Source organism: Manacus candei, unplaced genomic scaffold, assembly GCF_025592945.1.
Source record: "Manacus candei isolate 608988 ecotype Guabito, Panama unplaced genomic scaffold, ASM2559294v1 h1tg000299l, whole genome shotgun sequence".
NCBI classification, from domain to species: domain Eukaryota; kingdom Metazoa; phylum Chordata; class Aves; order Passeriformes; family Pipridae; genus Manacus; species Manacus candei.
The window spans coordinates 246,843-263,213 of NW_026138347.1; the positions used below are offsets into that span (position 1 = coordinate 246,843).

General features: G+C 55.9%; 2 protein-coding genes across 3 annotated transcripts in view; one reads left to right on the forward strand and one right to left on the reverse strand.

Annotated features, from left to right (window-relative positions):
- Window positions 1–6,207, forward strand: part of COPG2 (COPI coat complex subunit gamma 2) — a 34,766-nt gene extending 28,559 nt beyond the window's left edge. The window contains exons 17-24 of the mRNA XM_051775450.1: window positions 242–367; window positions 873–935; window positions 1,712–1,851; window positions 1,977–2,148; window positions 3,494–3,591; window positions 4,418–4,556; window positions 4,665–4,763; window positions 5,866–6,207. Of these exons, the coding sequence (XP_051631410.1) occupies window positions 242–367; window positions 873–935; window positions 1,712–1,851; window positions 1,977–2,148; window positions 3,494–3,591; window positions 4,418–4,556; window positions 4,665–4,763; window positions 5,866–5,996 (968 nt within the window). The 3' untranslated portion in view covers window positions 5,997–6,207. The remainder of the gene's footprint in view (window positions 1–241; window positions 368–872; window positions 936–1,711; window positions 1,852–1,976; window positions 2,149–3,493; window positions 3,592–4,417; window positions 4,557–4,664; window positions 4,764–5,865) is intronic.
- MEST (mesoderm specific transcript) lies at window positions 4,689–15,350 on the reverse strand. 2 transcript variants are annotated; one of them, XR_007901788.1, is made up of 13 exons: window positions 15,290–15,350; window positions 13,582–13,736; window positions 12,680–12,759; window positions 12,252–12,329; window positions 11,609–11,745; window positions 10,376–10,434; window positions 10,096–10,136; window positions 9,856–9,926; window positions 9,246–9,347; window positions 7,974–8,050; window positions 7,523–7,586; window positions 6,741–7,087; window positions 4,689–4,813 (listed from the first exon to the last, which is right to left on the reverse strand). XR_007901788.1 is itself a non-coding variant. In XM_051775461.1 (12 exons), exons 2-12 carry the CDS (start codon window positions 13,733–13,735, stop codon window positions 6,970–6,972), a joined length of 981 nt encoding a protein of 326 aa, XP_051631421.1. In that variant the 5' UTR covers window position 13,736; window positions 15,290–15,350; the 3' UTR covers window positions 6,238–6,969. The 2 variants fall into 2 exon arrangements, 1 of the variants encoding a protein (XP_051631421.1); XM_051775461.1 differs by lacking the exon at window positions 4,689–4,813 and having other exon boundaries at window positions 6,238–7,087.
- Between the last annotated feature and the right edge of the window lie 1,021 nt (window positions 15,351–16,371).

Here is a 16,371-nt window from a genome sequence, read left to right on the forward strand (position 1 = left end):
CTCTAACTGAAAGTTCATGGGAGCAGAGTGACACCTTTGAGATCCTCGCTGCGTGACTTTGCTCGAGGCAAATGTTTACCCTTGCCAGCTTTGTGTCACCTCCAGAGCAGGTTGGTTTATCCTGCCCAGTGTCTCCAAGCGCTCTGTGTGTGTTTGTCACCAGGAAAAGAGCTTTTATCACCCCTGTGGGCCCATTCCTGCTCTTCACACCCAGTTTTCCTGCCTTTTTTTTGCCTTGCAGGGCTGACAGTGTCCGTCCCTGGGATGGAGAAGGCCCTGCACCAATACACCCTGGAGCCCTCAGACAAACCCTTTGACATGAAAACAGTCCCTCTGGCCACGGCCCCGATCTTCGAGCAGAAAGCAGGTACCACTTTAGGCTGGGCCTAGATGGGGTGTAGGCCCAGCTCAGAGCCTTCAGGGCGTTGTTGTTCTCCTGATCTCGTTACCAGAGGCAGGTCTGTGCATAATCAGGGTTTATTAGTTCACAGCCTTTGGAAGAACTCCCTTCCAGAAGTGCTGAGTCACTTCCCTGGCTTTCTACCACGTCCTTTTGCACAACTCCTTTTGCATTCTGACTTTGCACAGTGTTTTAAGAAAAGCTTTGTGGCTTTTTTTTTTTTCCTCCCCCCCCTTTTCCTCCTCCTTCTGTTTTTTTTACCAGGCTAAAATGTGGTTTATTTCTCTCCATAAAATCCAATATTTCCTCACAAAAATTAAAAAAAAGGATATTTCAGTGTGAGAGAAGACCTGGGCTGGAAGTGGTTTGCAGCAGGACATGTGGGGAACCAACATGTTAAGGAATTTTTGGTGGAGATATGGCAGAGTTTTGGTGTAGTTGAGAGCACAAAGCCTTTGTTTTTTCTCCCCAGAGATTGCCCTGGTGACCAACAAACCCGAGAAAGTGGCTCCTTCACGCCAGGATATATTTCAAGGTAGGAGAGGAGCAGTGAGTTTCCAGAACTTTCTGACAGGAGAGCTGGAGAGGGACTGGGGACAAGGCAGGGAGGGACAGGACACAGGGAATGGCTTCCCAGTACCAGAGAGCAGGGTCAGGTGGGATACTGGGAAGGAATTGCTGGCTGGGAGGGTGGGGAGGGGCTGGAATGGATTTCCCAGAGAAACTGTGGCTGCCCCTGGATCCCTGGGAGTGTCCAAGGCCAGGCTGGAGCAACCTGGGATAGTGGGAGGTGTCCCTGTCCATGGAACTGGATGATCCTTCATTTTCCTTCCCACCCAAACCACTCTATGATTCCATGATTCAGCTTTTCCAACCTCCAGCTCACACAACCCTTGCTCTCCTCTCTCCATTTCCCCAGGACCCCTCAGGGGGCTCTTCCCACCCCCAGGAGCCCTCAGGGGGCTCTTCCCACCCCACTCACTCCCAGAGGAGGACCTGGAGGGGCAGGACACAGGGAATGGCTTCCCAGTGCCAGAGGGCAGGGTTAGGTGGGATATTGGGAAGGAATTGCTGTCTGGGAGGGTGGGGAGGGGCTGGAATGGATTTCCCAGAGAAGCTGTGGCTGCCCCTGGATCCCTGGAAGTGTCCAAGGCCAGGCTGGAGCAACCTGGGATAGTGGGAGGTGTCCCTGCCTTCAGTTCTCCTCCAACCCAAACCATTCCTTGATCCTGTGACGCCTTGGGATGATCCCCACGGGTGGGAGCAGCGGACAATCCCATCCTTAACCTTCATCTTCTCCTCCCTCCCCAGAACAACTGGCAGCTATCCCAGAATTCCAGAGCCTGGGGCCTCTGTTCTGGTGCTCCGAGCCCGTCCAGCTCACGGAAGCAGAGACCGAGTACTTCGTGCGCTGCGTCAAACACGTCTTCCCGAACCACATCGTCTTCCAGGTGAGGGATCTCCCTGGCTCTTCCCGGGATGGGAGGGAGCTGGGGGGTGGCTGCTGCCTGCCAGGGGAGCGTTTTCAGGGAATAACCCTCCACGGGGAATGTTTTTGTCCTGTGCTCTGCCGCAGTTCGACTGCACCAACACGCTCAACGACCAGCTCCTGGAGAGGGTCACGGTGCAGGTGGAGCCGTCGGACGCCTACGACGTGCTCTGCTGCATCCCAGCTCCCAGCCTGGCCTACAACCAGCCTGGGATGTGCTACACCCTGGTCAGGATCCCCCAGGACGACCCCACTGCAGGTACCCCTTGGGAGGGATCATCTGTGCACCAAATCCCTCCAAGGAAAGGTTTGGAGGACACCCAAGCGTTTGGGGTTTGGCATCCCGGGATTCTCACAGGGTTTTGGGTGGAACCCAAGTGTGTGTGCAAAGGATTTGAGGTGGTTTTTAAACAGTCAGTGGTGTTGGGTGGTTAAAACTGGGATTTAAAGGAGATTTGAGAGGGTGCAGGTGGTGGAAACTGGAATTGAGTACCCGGAATGAAGGCAAGGAGCACATGAACATTTGGGGATGGTCAAGATCAGAACCAGTCAAAGGAAAATGCAAACACTAAAAAATAATGCAAATCATAAAAATATTAGTAGTCTAGGACTCTATATAACTGGCCAGTGGAATTATTCCTCTCTTTAGTGAGTTAGAATCAACTGTGAAATGTAGGAATGGGACTTTCCTGGCCACGAGACTTCCCTTTCTCTCTTTTATTCCTCACCACTGGATCTGCAGTGGGTTTAACATGACTCAGCTCGTCAGTGCAGTGGTTGTTGCTTTAATAGCAGGCAAGATCAGGACTAACCAGAATTCCCTGAACTCTGCATCGTGCTCCACTTGGCCGAAATCCTGGTGGAATCCCTCCTGGATCCCACTGGGGATCAGGGTGCTTGTTATCCCACAACCCTTTGGCCTTCCCCTTAAAATCAGCGTATTTCTGATGGAAATTGAGTTCAGTTCTGATGGAATTGAATCCCTGAAATCAAGGAAAACAAATCAAGGAAAAAATCAAGGAAAAAAATCAAGGAATAAAATCAAGGAAAAAAACTCAAGGCGAGGAGCACGTTCGAAAGTGTGAACGTTTGGTGATGGTCAAGATCAGAACCAGTCAAAGGAAAATGCAAACACTAAAAAATAATGCAAATCATAAAAATATTAGTAGTTTAGGACTCTACAGAATTGACCAGTGGAATTATTCCTCTCTTTAGTGAACTAGAATCGACTGTGAAATGTAGGAATGGGATTTTCCTGGCCACGAGACTTCCCTTTCTCTCTTTTATCCCTCACCACTGGATCTGCAGTGGGTCTAACATGACTCAGCTCGTCAGTGCAGTGGTTGTTGCTTTAATAGCAGGCAAGATTAGGACTAATCAGAATTCCCTGAACTCTGCATCGTGCTCCACTTGGCCGAAATCCTGGTGGAATCCCTCCTGGATCCCACTGGGGATCAGGGTGCTTGTTATCCCACGGCCCTTTGAACTTCCCCTTAAAATCAGCGTATTTCTGATGGATACTCATTCCAGTCTCTGGGGTTTTTTTTGGGGGGAAGGGAGGGCTCTGGCACTGATTATCCCAGATTTCTCTCTCTGCTTCCCAGTGTCCTGCACCTTCAGCTGCACCATGAAGTTCACGGTGCGGGACTGCGACCCCAACACGGGGGTGCCAGAGGAGGATGGCTACGAGGATGAGTACGTGGTGAGTCCAGGCTCTGCTTCCTGTTCCCCTTGCCCTGTGGAGACAGGATTGGTGGGGGCAGGCAGGGGAAAAAAAAGAAGGAATGATTTCCACTGTTTGTTTTCACAGTCAGTCTTTCCCACCCCAAGCTTTCGCACTTCTGTTTAGCGTGGAAATAGAAGTCAGGTGTCAGGAAGTGTTGGGAGAAGAGAAGGATCCAGGAAAACCTTGGAGCCCCTTGCAGGGCCTAAAGGGGCTCCAGGAGAGCTGGAGAGGGACTGGGGACAAGGCAGGGAGGGACAGGACACAGGGAATGGCTTCCCAGTGCCAGAGGGCAGGGATAGGTGGGATATTGGGAAGGAATTGCTGTCTGGGAGGGTGGGGAGGGGCTGGAATAGAATTCCCAGAGAAGCTGTGGCTGCCCCTGGATCCCTGCAAGTGTCCAAGGCCAGGATGGAGCAACCTGGGATAGTGGGAGGTGTCCCTGGATGGAACTGGATGATCCTTCAGTTCCCTTCCAACCCAGCCCAGTGTCATTCCATGGATCCTGAGGAAATCTCTCCCAGTGGATGCCCAGTGAGGGCTACAAAGGGCTTTAAGCCACAAAGTGAACCTGATTTTCTGTTCTCTTTTAGTCCCTTCTGTGTGGATGTTTTTCATGTTTACAAATGACCAGAATAAACCCAGTTTTCCCCCATTTTTAGGAGCCACTGTCACGTGCTTCTCCCAAAATTCAAGCCAGGCATGGCAGAGCTGTCCTGGCAAAACACTGCTGGATCTTTCCCTTCCCAGGGTGAGGCTCCTTTCCTGCCACTGCCCTGAAAATCTCCCTCCCTTTTCCCCTCAGCTGGAAGACTTGGAAGTGACCGTGTCCGACCACATCCAGAAGGTTTTAAAGCCCAACTTTGCAGCAGCCTGGGAAGAAGTGGGAGATGACTTTGAGAAGGAAGAGACCTTTGCCCTCAGTTCCATCAAAACCCTCGATGGTGAGACAGACAGCCCCTCATTTGTTGGTGGTAAATCTGCCAGGCTGGGATATATATTTTTAGGGAATTAACCTGGAGGTAATTTCCTTTTTCCATCCCTGAATGCAGAAGCTGTCAACAACATCGTGAAGTTCCTGGGAATGCAGCCCTGTGAGAGGTCGGATAAAGTGCCGGAGAACAAGAATTCCCACACTCTTTACTTGGCTGGTGAGTGTTCCCTGCTGCTGGATCCCACGTTGCCACGTCCCCACAGATTTCTGCTGAAGGAAGGGAAATTATTTGGGAGGTTCTGCTCTTCTTTTGGGAGCTTTTGCTCTGTAGAAAAGAGGGGGTTTTTTTCCTGTGAAAGGCTGCAGTGAAGCAGTAAGTTGGATCCTGCTGTCTTGGATGTGCTCAGGCTGAGCTCTGTGTCTCTGGGATTGGAGGAATTCTGCCCGTGGAATCCTCTGGACTGAGAACTTCCAGAGCAGACACCCAAATAAATTCCCTGCCTGGGGTTATCTCAGAAGGGCAGTTCCAGGATCATCTCCTTCCCAAGGTCCTGTCACTAAAGACACTTCCTGGACTGCCCTGCAGCACCGCACCCACAGCTTCTCCTGGAATCAGGGAATCATTTGGGTTGGAAAAGCCCTCTGAGATCATGGAGTCCAACCAGCCCCAGCAGTGCCAAGGCCACCACTGACCATGTCCCCAAGTGCCACATCCACAGGGCTTTGAAATCCCTCCAGGGATGGGGACTCCACCCTGTTCCAAGGCCTGACCACCCCTTCCATGAGGAAATTCCTCCTGGTGTCCAACCTGACCCTCCCCTGGCCCAGCCTGAGGCCGTTCCCTCTCCTCCTGTCCCTTGTTCCCTGGCAGCAGAGCCCGACCCCCCCCGGCTCCCCCCTCCTGGCAGGGACTTGCAGAGCCAGAAGGTCCCCCCTGAGCCTCCTTTGCTCCAGGATGAGCCCCCCCAGCTCCCTCAGGAATTCTCCAGCCCCTTCCCAGCTCCCTTCGCTTCCCTGCACAACCGAGGGACCAGGTCCCAGCACCAGGGCACAATCCCTCCCCTAGCCTTGCTGGCCACACTATTCCCGACACAATCCAGGTGCCAGTGGCCTCCTGCCCCACTGGGCACACCCAGGCCACTGTCACCAGCCCCCCCAGGGCCTTTCCCAGCTTCCCAGCCCCTCTCCCCCCACCCTGGAGCTCCGCGGGGTCGGAGCGACCCATCGGGGCAGCGACTCCTCTGCCTCGCTGTCGGCTGCTGGGTTAGGCCTGGCTCAGAGCCTCTCCTAAGCCCAGCCCTGCCTGTCTTTGCCCCCAGGTGTGTACAGGGGCGGCTGTGACGTGCTGGTGAGGGCCAGGCTGGCGCTGGGGGACGGGGTGACCATGCAGGTGACGGTGAGGAGCAAGGACGAGGCGGCCGTCGACGTCATCCTGGCGGCCGTGGGCTGAGGCCGAGCCGGGCCCTGGCCCCTGGAGAGGCCTGGCTGTCCTTTTGCATGTGGGTTTTACTCCTCAAAAATCTGGGAAGATATTTTGTACGAGGTCCCATTCTCGGTGGCTTGGCCGTTCCCACATCCCCTTCCCTCCATGTCACACATTCCCACTTAATTTATGGGAAGGGAAAAGGGGGGCGTGTGCAGGTGGGTGAGGAAATGGGAGTCAGGCTTTTTTTTTTTTTTTTCTTTTTTTTTTTTTTGTCCAAAATCGGTTTTTATTACCAGAAAATAACCCCTGGTTCGAGCGGCGGGGTTCCTACGAATCGCTGTTAATAAAATAGAGATTTCTTGTTCTGGTTCTGCCTGGTTTTCAGCCCAGGAAAAGAAAAAAAAAACAAAAAACAAACCCAGCCCGTTTTGTTCAACAAAAAAAGCCCCTTATTCCCAGATTAAATTCCCAACATAGGCTGGTAAAAAAACCCACAGGGAAAACCTGCAGGTTGACGGTGCCTTCGTGGTTCTTCCTGGTGGGAAAATCCATGTGCAAAGGAGATGGAACTTCATCTCCTGAGGCAGGTTTATGTCAGGTAATTCCCAACACCGGTGCAGCCTGTACTGGGCTGGAATGGGAAACATCCCATAGCAAAAACTGGGAAGGGGAGGGGACGGAGGGACCTCTCTGCTGCTGAGCTGGTGTTTCTTTACCAAGCCAGGGTGAGGGAGGAAGGAAGAAACACTGATTTAATGCCGAGTTCACCTCTAAATCCAGGGTTAGGCCGGTCCAGAGGGTGGGAGAGCTGTTGGCATCCCGGAACTCTTTGCTTTTCCCACACCTGCCTGATGTTTTCCCGGTGTTCCAAAGGGTTTAACTGCCCGAGTGCAGCCCTGAGTTCAAAGTGTTGGCTCTGGGAGGTAAAGCCAAGGTTTTTTCCTGCCCCCCAAAGCCTGACTGGGAAGCAAAGAGCAAGAACTGGAGCGGCAGCAGCTCAGAAGGAGTTGATGAAGTTGAGGTACGAGTTCAGGAATCCCGTGGGATCCTCCAGCTGGGGATAGTGGCTGATGTGGTCATCCAGCACGGACACTGTGGACATGGGAAGCAGCTTCCTGTGGGAAGAGTGGAGCAAGGTTAGTTAAGCTTAAGCTTAAGCACAGGACCAGCAGCAGGCTCAGCCCGGTGCCACCAGTGAGGAGGGCAGGGCTGGGATTCCACCCAGAACGTGGATTTGGGATCAAAAAAAGCCCCAGTTGGCCAGTCTTCCGAGTGCTGGATTTCCCCCAGGTTAGTTTGGAGGAGAAAATTCCCTCGGGGATTAAATCTTCCCTCTGTGGTTTTAAAATTTGGCACTGGGGGTTTTTTGGTGCCTAAAATAGGGAAACAGTTCCCAAACTGCACAAGGCTCCGACTTGGAGTCGCTTGGTTCCAGGTGGGAATTAAGAACAGCCTCTGTGAGAACGGGATTGGAGGGAAAGGCAGCCAAAATATCCCTTGGAATGAGGCCCCAGGGGCACATTCCCACTGGGTGGTGGGTGGGATCTTGCCTGTAAAGCTGGAGAAACTCCGGGTGTGGATTCACAGGGTCCAGGGGGCCGTAGATGAGATGCACTGGGAGAGAGAAGAACGAGGAATTTACGCCCAAGGGCATCCCTAAATTTAGCCAAGGGCCAAATTCCCCCCTCACGTGGAGCTTGGGAAGCTTCCAGTGGAACCCTGAGCAATCCAGGGGCTCCAACAGCCTCCGGTGTCCTGGTTGGAACTTCCCTGGAGCAGCACCTGGAATGAGCCTCTCAGGGAATGTCGCTCCGCTCAGCGGGACAAACTTCCCTTGCCAAGGTGTGGCTGAGCCTTGAGCTGGAAGTTTGGGATGTTCCCCCTGGATTGGAGCTCCATCATCATCACCGGGATGACGGGAAGCTCCGGCGAGGAGCGGGAGGGGACAGTTCCCACCGATCCCAAGCAGGAAAGGAAGAGATTCCAGGGATTCCTACTCACGTGGGACAGAGGTGGACACCAGAGCCCCGACCCAGCGGCCACTGTGCTGCTTCCTCTCGTTGATGTACTGCAAAACACTGAGGAGAAATCCCTGGTTACAGACATTCCAGGGGTGGCACAGCCTGGGATTTGCTCCCGGGGCCACGGATGGTGAGGGGGGATCTGCATCTCCCATGGATCTCCCTGGGACAGCAGCACCACAACAGCATCCCAGAGTTCAGTGACTCGGTTCTTCCAGGGGGAGGAAAGGAGAGAAGGACACACTGAACAGGGATGCTGGACTCACAGCCAAGAGATCCTCCTGAACTCCCCAAACTGGAGCAAACAGGACCTTCCCAAACTGGAGCAAACAGGACCTTCCCAAAATCCCAAACAAACAGGTCCTTCCCAAACTCCCAAACTGGAGCAAACAGTGCTTCCAAAACTCCCAAACTGGAGAAAAGAGGACCTTCCCAAACTGGAGAAAAGAGGACCTTCCCAAACTGGAGAAAAGAGGACCTTCCCAAACTGGAGCAAACAGGTCCTTCCCAAACTGGAGCAAATGAGTCCTTCCCAAACTGGAGTAAACAGGTCCTTCCCAAACTGGAACAAACAGGTCCCTCCCAAACTGGTGCTTCCCAAACTCCCAACCTGGAGCAAACAGGACCTTCCCAAACTCCCCAAACTGGAGCAAACAGGACCTTCCCAAACTGGAGGAAACAGGTCCTTCCAGAATTCCCAAACTGGAGCAAACAGGACCTTCCAAAACTCCCCAAACTGGAGCATGCAGATCTTTCCAAAACTCCCAAACTGGAACAAGCAGGTCCTTCCTAAACTTCCAAATAGGAGCAAACGGGTCCTTCCCAAACTCCCAAACTGGAGATTTGGCACTGGGACTTCTGGGAATGGCCCAGAAGATCAAGGTCATTCAAATCCAGAGGCAAAGCTCTCCTGGGACAATTCCAAGGGATCCATTCACTTGCCACAGATTTATCTCCAGTCCTTGAACACAACACCCCCCCCCCAGTCCAAGCCCTTGACTTCCAAAGATGAAATAATTCCCACATTGGATCATTTCAGGCTCAGATCCAATTCCAAACTTTATTTCCCTGCCCTGCATCATCCCAGTGGGAACTCCTGCTCCCACATCACACCCCAGCTCTTTTTTTTGGGATGAAGATGATCCCAGGCTCCAACAGAAGCAGCTGGAGGCTCTGGAGAGCTTGGATGAACTCTGGGAATCTCGGAGCAGGTGTCCCAACTAATCCCCTGCAGGAATTCACGGTGACCTACCTGTCCATGACGAGATTCCCGTCGTTATTCCGCACCGCCGTCCACATATCCCAGAATTCCGCCTGGGAGGGCTGTGTGTGGGGCCCAAAAACTGCTCCAAGCCTGGGAAAAAAAGGGAGTTTGGAGAGGGCTTTTTGGGGGAAAAATCCCTAAAGGCAGGGCTTGGGTGGGGTTTTGTTGCCTCTGGAAGGTGGAATTCCCGTCCTTGTGGGAGAGAAGGAAAGCAGGGAAAAAGCCATGGGGTGGTTTATTATTAGCCCAGCCTGGAGAGTGAATGGCCTGGAAGGTCAAGGTTCAAATCCAGAGGAAAATCTCTCCTGGGATGGTGCCAGGGAATGCCCTCACCTGCCCCAACACCTGCTAATTCATGGAATCGTGGAATGGTTTGGCTTGGAAAAGACCTTAAGGATCATCCAGTTCCATGGGCAGGGACACCTCCCACTATCCCAGGTTGCTCCAACCCGGCCTTGGACACTTCCAGGGATCCAGGGGCAGCCACAGCTTCTCTGGGAAATCCATCCCAGCCCCTCCCCACCCTCCCAGCCAGGAATTCCTTAGAATTCCCGCTTCCCTGCTCGGCTCCCATCCCTGTGGACTGTTCCCAGCTCACCCTCTGGAGAAGAAGAAGAAGTTCATCAGGCGCAGGAGGAGGGGGGACAGCAACCCCCCGTCCTGGAGGAGCTGGGGAGCAAGGAGAACAGGAGATGGGACACACGGATCAATCCTGTCTCCATGGAGAGCTTTTCCCACAATCCCTGACCCCGGAGACACCCACAAGGTCTCCTGGTGGGACACTGGTGTTTATTTGGGATACTGGGAGTCAGGCTGGACAGAGAGGGGAGCAGCTCACCTTCTGGATGAACCTGGGGTGGTATGTTTCCTGAAAAATCCCTGGAAGGAGGCAGGAAAACAGAGCTGTAAATCCACAGGTGCTTTGCTTCCCATTTCCCGGTCTCTCCCCGTCCTCGTGGGGCCATGGAATGTGGGACAGGGAGCCAGGATTGGACTCCTAATCACAACACCTTAATTGTGCTTCCCTTGGGATTCAGGCGAGGGAGATGGGAAGGCCACCCTATCCCACGGATCCCAATCCCATGGATCCCCATCCCGCCTCTCCAGGCGACCCTCACCTCCGTTGGATAAGCAGAGGCTGTTGATCAGGATGCTCCCGGTTTTATTGTGCTCGTACCTGGGGACACCAGGGGAGAAGGTGGAACACATCCAAGACCTCTCCAGGATCCAAGGAATGACCGCCCAGGAGGTCACATGGACACTGCCAGGTCATCCCTGGATCCCTGCTGGGATTTGGATGGGTGGGACCCTCGGGAATGACACGCCCTGAGAGCTCTCGGCCTTGGGAGGGACGAGGAAAAGGGGGATCCCACGGATTGCTGGGAATCATCTCCATGGGGACAAGAAGAGGTGACAGGGGTTGGAATTGTCTCCATGGGGACAAGGGGTGCCAGGGGTTGGAAGGGTTGGAATGGTGTCCACGGGGACAACAAGGAGTGCCAGGGGTTGGAATTGTCTCTGTGGGGACAAAAAGGAGTGTCAGGGGTTGGAATTGTCTCCATGGGGACAACAAGGGGTGCCAGGGGTTGGAATGATCTCCTTGAGGATAACAAGGGGTGCCAGGGGTTGGAATTGTCTCCAAGGGGACAACAAGGGGTGCCAGGGGTTGGAATGGTGTCCATGGGGACAACAAGGAGTGTCAGGGGTTGGAATTGTCTCCATGGGGGTACCAGGGGTTGGAATGGTGTCCGTGGGGACAACAAGGGGTGCCAGGGGTTGGAAGGGTTGGAATTGTGTCCGTGGGGACAACAAGGAGTGCCAGGGCTTGGAATCCCCTCCATGGGGACAACAAGGAGTGCCAGGGGTTGGAATTGTCTCTGTGGGGACAACAAGGAGTGTCAGGGGTTGGAATGGTGTCCATGGGGACAACAGGGGGTGCCAGGGGTTGGAATGGTGTCCATGGGGACAACAAGGGGTGCCAGGGGTTGGAATTGTCTCCATGGGGACAACAAGGAGTGCCAGGGATTGGAATCACCTCCATGGGGACAACAAGGAGTGCCAGGGGTTGGAATTGTCTCTGTGGGGACAACAAGGAGTGTCAGGGGTTGGAATGGTGTCCGTGGGGTGCCAGGGGTTGGAATGATCTCCATGAGGATAACAAGGAGTGCCAGGGGTTGGAATTGTCTCCATCGGGACAAAAAGGAGTGCCAGGGGTTGGAACGGTCTCCGTGGCGTGTCAAGGGTTGGAATGGTGTCCACGGGGACAAGAAGGGGTGCCAGGGATTGGAATGGTCTCCATGGTGCGTCAAGGGTTGGAATGGTGTCCATGGGGTGCCAGGGGTTGGAATGACCTGTGGAGCAGCTCCTGGGCCACCGTGTCCCCGTAGTCGTGGGCCAGGAGGTTGATCCGGTGGCGCTGGAGGCCGAGGTGCCACGCGAGCCCTTCCACGACGTCGGCCTGCTCGAAGATGGAATAGCGGTGGGGCCTCTGGAAAAGCAGGAGAGGGGCCCCAGTGAGAGCCTGAGCCCACAAATCCCGGGAGAAACCCCCAAATGGGATGGAGACCAGGAGTTTGTGACCCTGGATTGAGCAATGGAATGTCCTGGATCACCGGTGGTGTCCACACTGTCCATGCTCCAAAGGGATCAAGGAATGCTTTGGGATCATGTCAAACCCCACAAATTCCAGGAGAAAGCCCCAAATGGAGGAATATCAACAGGAGACCAGCAGTTTGTGATCCTGGATCATCTGGATGTCCTGGATCACTGGTGGTGTCCACACTGTCCGTGCTCCAAAGGGATCCAGGAATTCTTTGGGATCATCAAACCCAAGTGAGGCCCCACCACAAACCTCCCTCGTCCCTCCCACTGATCCCTGTTATCCTACGTCTTATCCCTTTTCCGGGTGTAAATGGGAGGGAAAACTGAGCTCCAAAATGCCTGGATCTGGAGCTGGAAAGCATCCAGGAAAACCCTCCTCCCGGGGATACTCACGGGCTTGTCGCTGAAGCCAAATCCCAGGAAATCCAGGGCGATCACCCGGTGGAAGCGCTGGGTCAGCCCTTCCCAGATCTGGGAAGAGGGAGAAATCCATGAAAAAAGCATCTGGAAGGAGCATCAGGGATTGCTCCACCCCGGGAGCATCTTCCAGCTCCGGGAAAACAGCGGGAGCTCCGAATTTCCCAATAAACAGCTGGACCATCCCAAAAAAACCCAAACCCTCTCCAGTAAATAGCCGTGGGTCTTTCCCAGCTTTGGGATGGAGCGTGGGGATGTGAGGAGAGCTTGGATCCCGTGCGGGGTTGTTGGGAGAGGAAGAACAGGGCGGGTATCCCGGAGTGGGGCCTCCGGAAGGAATCGGGAATTCTCCTCTGGAGCGGGGCTGACTCGCCCCCCTGGGATGTGCCCCCGGCTGCCCTCACCTTGCTCCAGTCGTAGCTGGAAGTGGGGAATCCATGCAGCAGGATCACGACGTCGGAGCTTCCGACGGCGCCGCCCGAGTCTGCGGAGGGAATCGGCTTTTCCCACGGAATTCCCATGGAATTCCTCCCTTCCAGGACGGGCTTTGGGTCCCGCTCAACGGCACGGAGGCGCCTCTCCCCCCGCTCCCCAAAACCAGGGATGGGGTTGATTCCTTCCCACCACGACTTCCCAGTGGGAAATCCAGGGATTTATTCATCCCGAATTATTTGGAGCTGCCTCGGTGAGCAACTGCTGCTCTGGGAAAAAAGGGTTCCCGGAATCTCCTCCGTGCTGGGATCCATCGGAGGCGCTTGGGATCCTTCCCAACACCCCCGAGGGGCAGGAACAGACATTCCCCAAGGTTTGGGGTCGTCCTGATTTTGGGGTCTGAGGGGGGATGTGGATCCCATTTGGGGTCTGAGGGGGGACATGGATCCTATTTGGGGTCTGAGGGAGATGTGAATCCCATTTGGGGTCTGAGGGGGGACATGGATCCCATTTGGGGTTTGAGAGGATGTGAATCCCATTTGGGGTCTGAGGGGCATGTGGATCCCATTTGGGGTTTGAGGGGGGATGTGAATCCCATTTGGGGTTTGAGGGGCATGTGGATCCCATTTGGGGTCTGAGGGGGGATGTGAATCCCATTTGGGGTCTGAGGGGAGACATGGATCTCATTTGGGGTCTGAGGGGGGACGTGGATCCCATTTGGGGTCTCAGTGCTTTGCTGCAGCCCCGCCGGCTCCAGGCAGTGGCTCCTCTTGGATCCATTCCATTTTGGGATGGATTTTCCCTCGGGAACACCCCAGGGCCCCCATTCCCACTCCCCAGCGGGATGATCCCGACGATCCCACCATCCCGTCACCTCTGTAGAAGATGTTCCGGCCCTTGTAGGTGAAGAAGGTTCCGGAGGCTCTCCAGGAGCGCAGGGGGGGGGAGGGCTGGGGCGGGGGGAGGTGCAGGTACACGGCCAGGAGGGGCACCCCCAGCAGCCCCACCTGCACCCACCACTCCTTCATCCTGCGGGAACAGCCGCGCGCCGGGAATGCCCCGGGATCCCACCGAGCCTCCCCGGGGCCCCAAAATCCAGCTCGGTGTCCCCAAAACTCCCACGGCCCCATAAGCCATCTCCGTGTTCCTAAAACCCACCTTCGTGTCCCTAAAGCTCCCACAGACCCAAACCCACCTCTGTGTCCCTAAAACCCATCTCCGTGTCCCCAAAACTCTCACGGCCCCAACCCCTCCCCCACATCCCCATAATCCATCTCCATGTCCCCATAACCCACCTCTGTGTCCCCAAAACTCCCACAGCCCCAAAACCTGCATGTCCCCAGGGTGGGATTTGGGGTCTGAGGGGGGATGTGGGTCCTTTTTGGGGTCTGAGGGGAATGTGGATCCCATTTGGGGTCTGAGGGGGATGTGGATCCCATTTGGTGTCTGAGGGGGGACGTGGATCCCATTGGGGGTCTGAGGGGGATGTGGATCCTATTTGGGGTCTGAGGGGGATGTGGATCCCATTGGGGGTCTGAGCGGGGATGTGGATCCCATTTGGGGTCTGAGAGGTGATGTGACCCCGTTTGGGGTCTGAGGAGGAGTGTGGCCTCTTGGGGAGGTTGAGGGGGGACATGGGCCCCATTTGGGGGTTGAGGGGGGATGTGAGTTCCATTTGGGGGCTGATGGGGGGACATGGCCCCATAGGGGATCTGAGGAATGACATGACCCCACTCGGGGGGTGACAGGGGACATGGGGTCATTGGGAGTCTGAGGGGGCACAAGACCCCATAGGGGGGACTGAGGGGGGTAACATGACCCCTCTGGGGGGTCTGAGGGGACCATGGTCCCATTTGGGGTCTGAGGGGGGCCATGGGGTCATCAGGGGATGAGGGGGGTCATGACCCCATGGGGGTTTGAGGGGGGACATAGGATCACTGGGGCATCTGAGGGGGGTCAAGGGATCACTGTGGGGTCTGAGGGGGGTCATGGATCATAGTGGGATCTGAGGGGGTCATGGGATCACTGGGGGGTCCAAGGGGGGTCATGCGATCACTGGGGGATCTGAGAGAGGTCATGGGGTCACTGGGGTTCTTGGGGGGTCAAGGGATCACTGTGGGGTCCAAGGGGGGGTCAAGGGATCACTGGGGGGTCCGAGGGGGGTCATGGGATCACTGGGGGGATCTGAGAGGGGTCATGGGACCATTGTGGGATCTGAGGGGGTCATGGGGTCACTGGGGGGTCCAAGGGGGGGTCAAGGGATCACTGGGGGGTCCGAGGGGGGTCAAGGGATCACTGTGGGATCCGAGGGGGTCATGGGGTCACTGAGGGGTCTGGGGGGGGGCCATGACCCCCCCGGGGCAGAGGTTTAATGCAAGTCCCCAAGCCCCGCCCACAAGCCGCACCCCCTTGCCACACCCCCACAAACCCCGCCCATACAGCCACAAGGCCCCTCCCCCTTTCCAAACCCCGCCCCTCCGCGCCCCCCGCGCGCGCCCCTCAGGCACCGCCCCCTCCCCTCAGAGCCGGGGGGGGGGGGGAGCTCAGTGGGCGGGGCCTCCCCTCGCGCGCGCGCCCCTCACCTGCGCTCAGGTGCCGCCGCCGCGCGCGCGCTCGCCGCGGCGGGGGGGGGGCGTGGCCTCGGCGGAGGGGCGGACCGCGAGGGGGGGAGAGAAGCGCATGCGCGGCCACACCCACCCGCCCGTCCCCGCCCGCCGCGTCCCCGCCGTCGCCCGGCAACGCGCGCGCTGCGCCGGAACGGCTGCCGATTGGGCGAGGGCGCGGCGGGCGGCCAATGAGCGCGGGCGTTGTTGCGGGGTGCGCGCGGCGGGAGCGACGGAAGGCTGTGAGGGAGGCGGCGGCGGGCACCGCGAGGGACATGTCGGCCCGGGCGGCTCTCGGCAGCGCGCAGGTGCCCTCAGCGGGACGGCGGCCGTGCCCACGCCCGCCGGGAGCAGCGGGGAACGCGGCACGGACGGGGAACGCGGCGGGGGGGAGGCTCGGGCGGGCCGCGGAGCCGGGGGGGTCCGCGCGCGGAGGAAACGGGGGAGATTCGCCGGCAAAACACGGGAGAAATTTGCCTTTTAGTGGATAAAAACGGGAGAAATTTGCCTTTTGGCGGCCAAAAAGCGGGAGAAATTTGCCTTTTAGTGGATAAAAACCGGGAGAAATTTGCCTTTTAGCGGCAAAAACCGGCAGAAATCTGCCTTTTGGCAGCCAAAACCGGGAGAAATTTGCCTTTTAGCGGCAAAAACCGGCAGAAATTTGCCTTTTGGCGGCTCAAAACGGGAGAAATTTGCCTTTTAATGGATAAAAATCGGCAGAAATTTGCCTTTTGGCGGCCAAAAACAGGCAGAAATTTGCCTCTTAGTAACAAACCGCAAAAAATTCGCCTGTTAGCGGCCAGAAAAGGGGAGAAATTGGCCTGTTAGTGGCCAGAAAAGGGGGGAAATTGGCCTGTTAGTGGCCAGAAAAGGGGGGAAATTCGCCTTCTAGCGGCAAAAATCCGCCAGAAATTGTCCTTTTAGTGTCCAGAAAACGAGAAAAATTTACCTCTTAGTGGCCAAAAAACCCGGGAGAAATTTGCCTCTCAGTAGTAAAAAAACAGCAAGAAATTCGCCTTTTAGTGGCGAAAATGGGAGTAATTCTGTTTTTTATGGAGAAG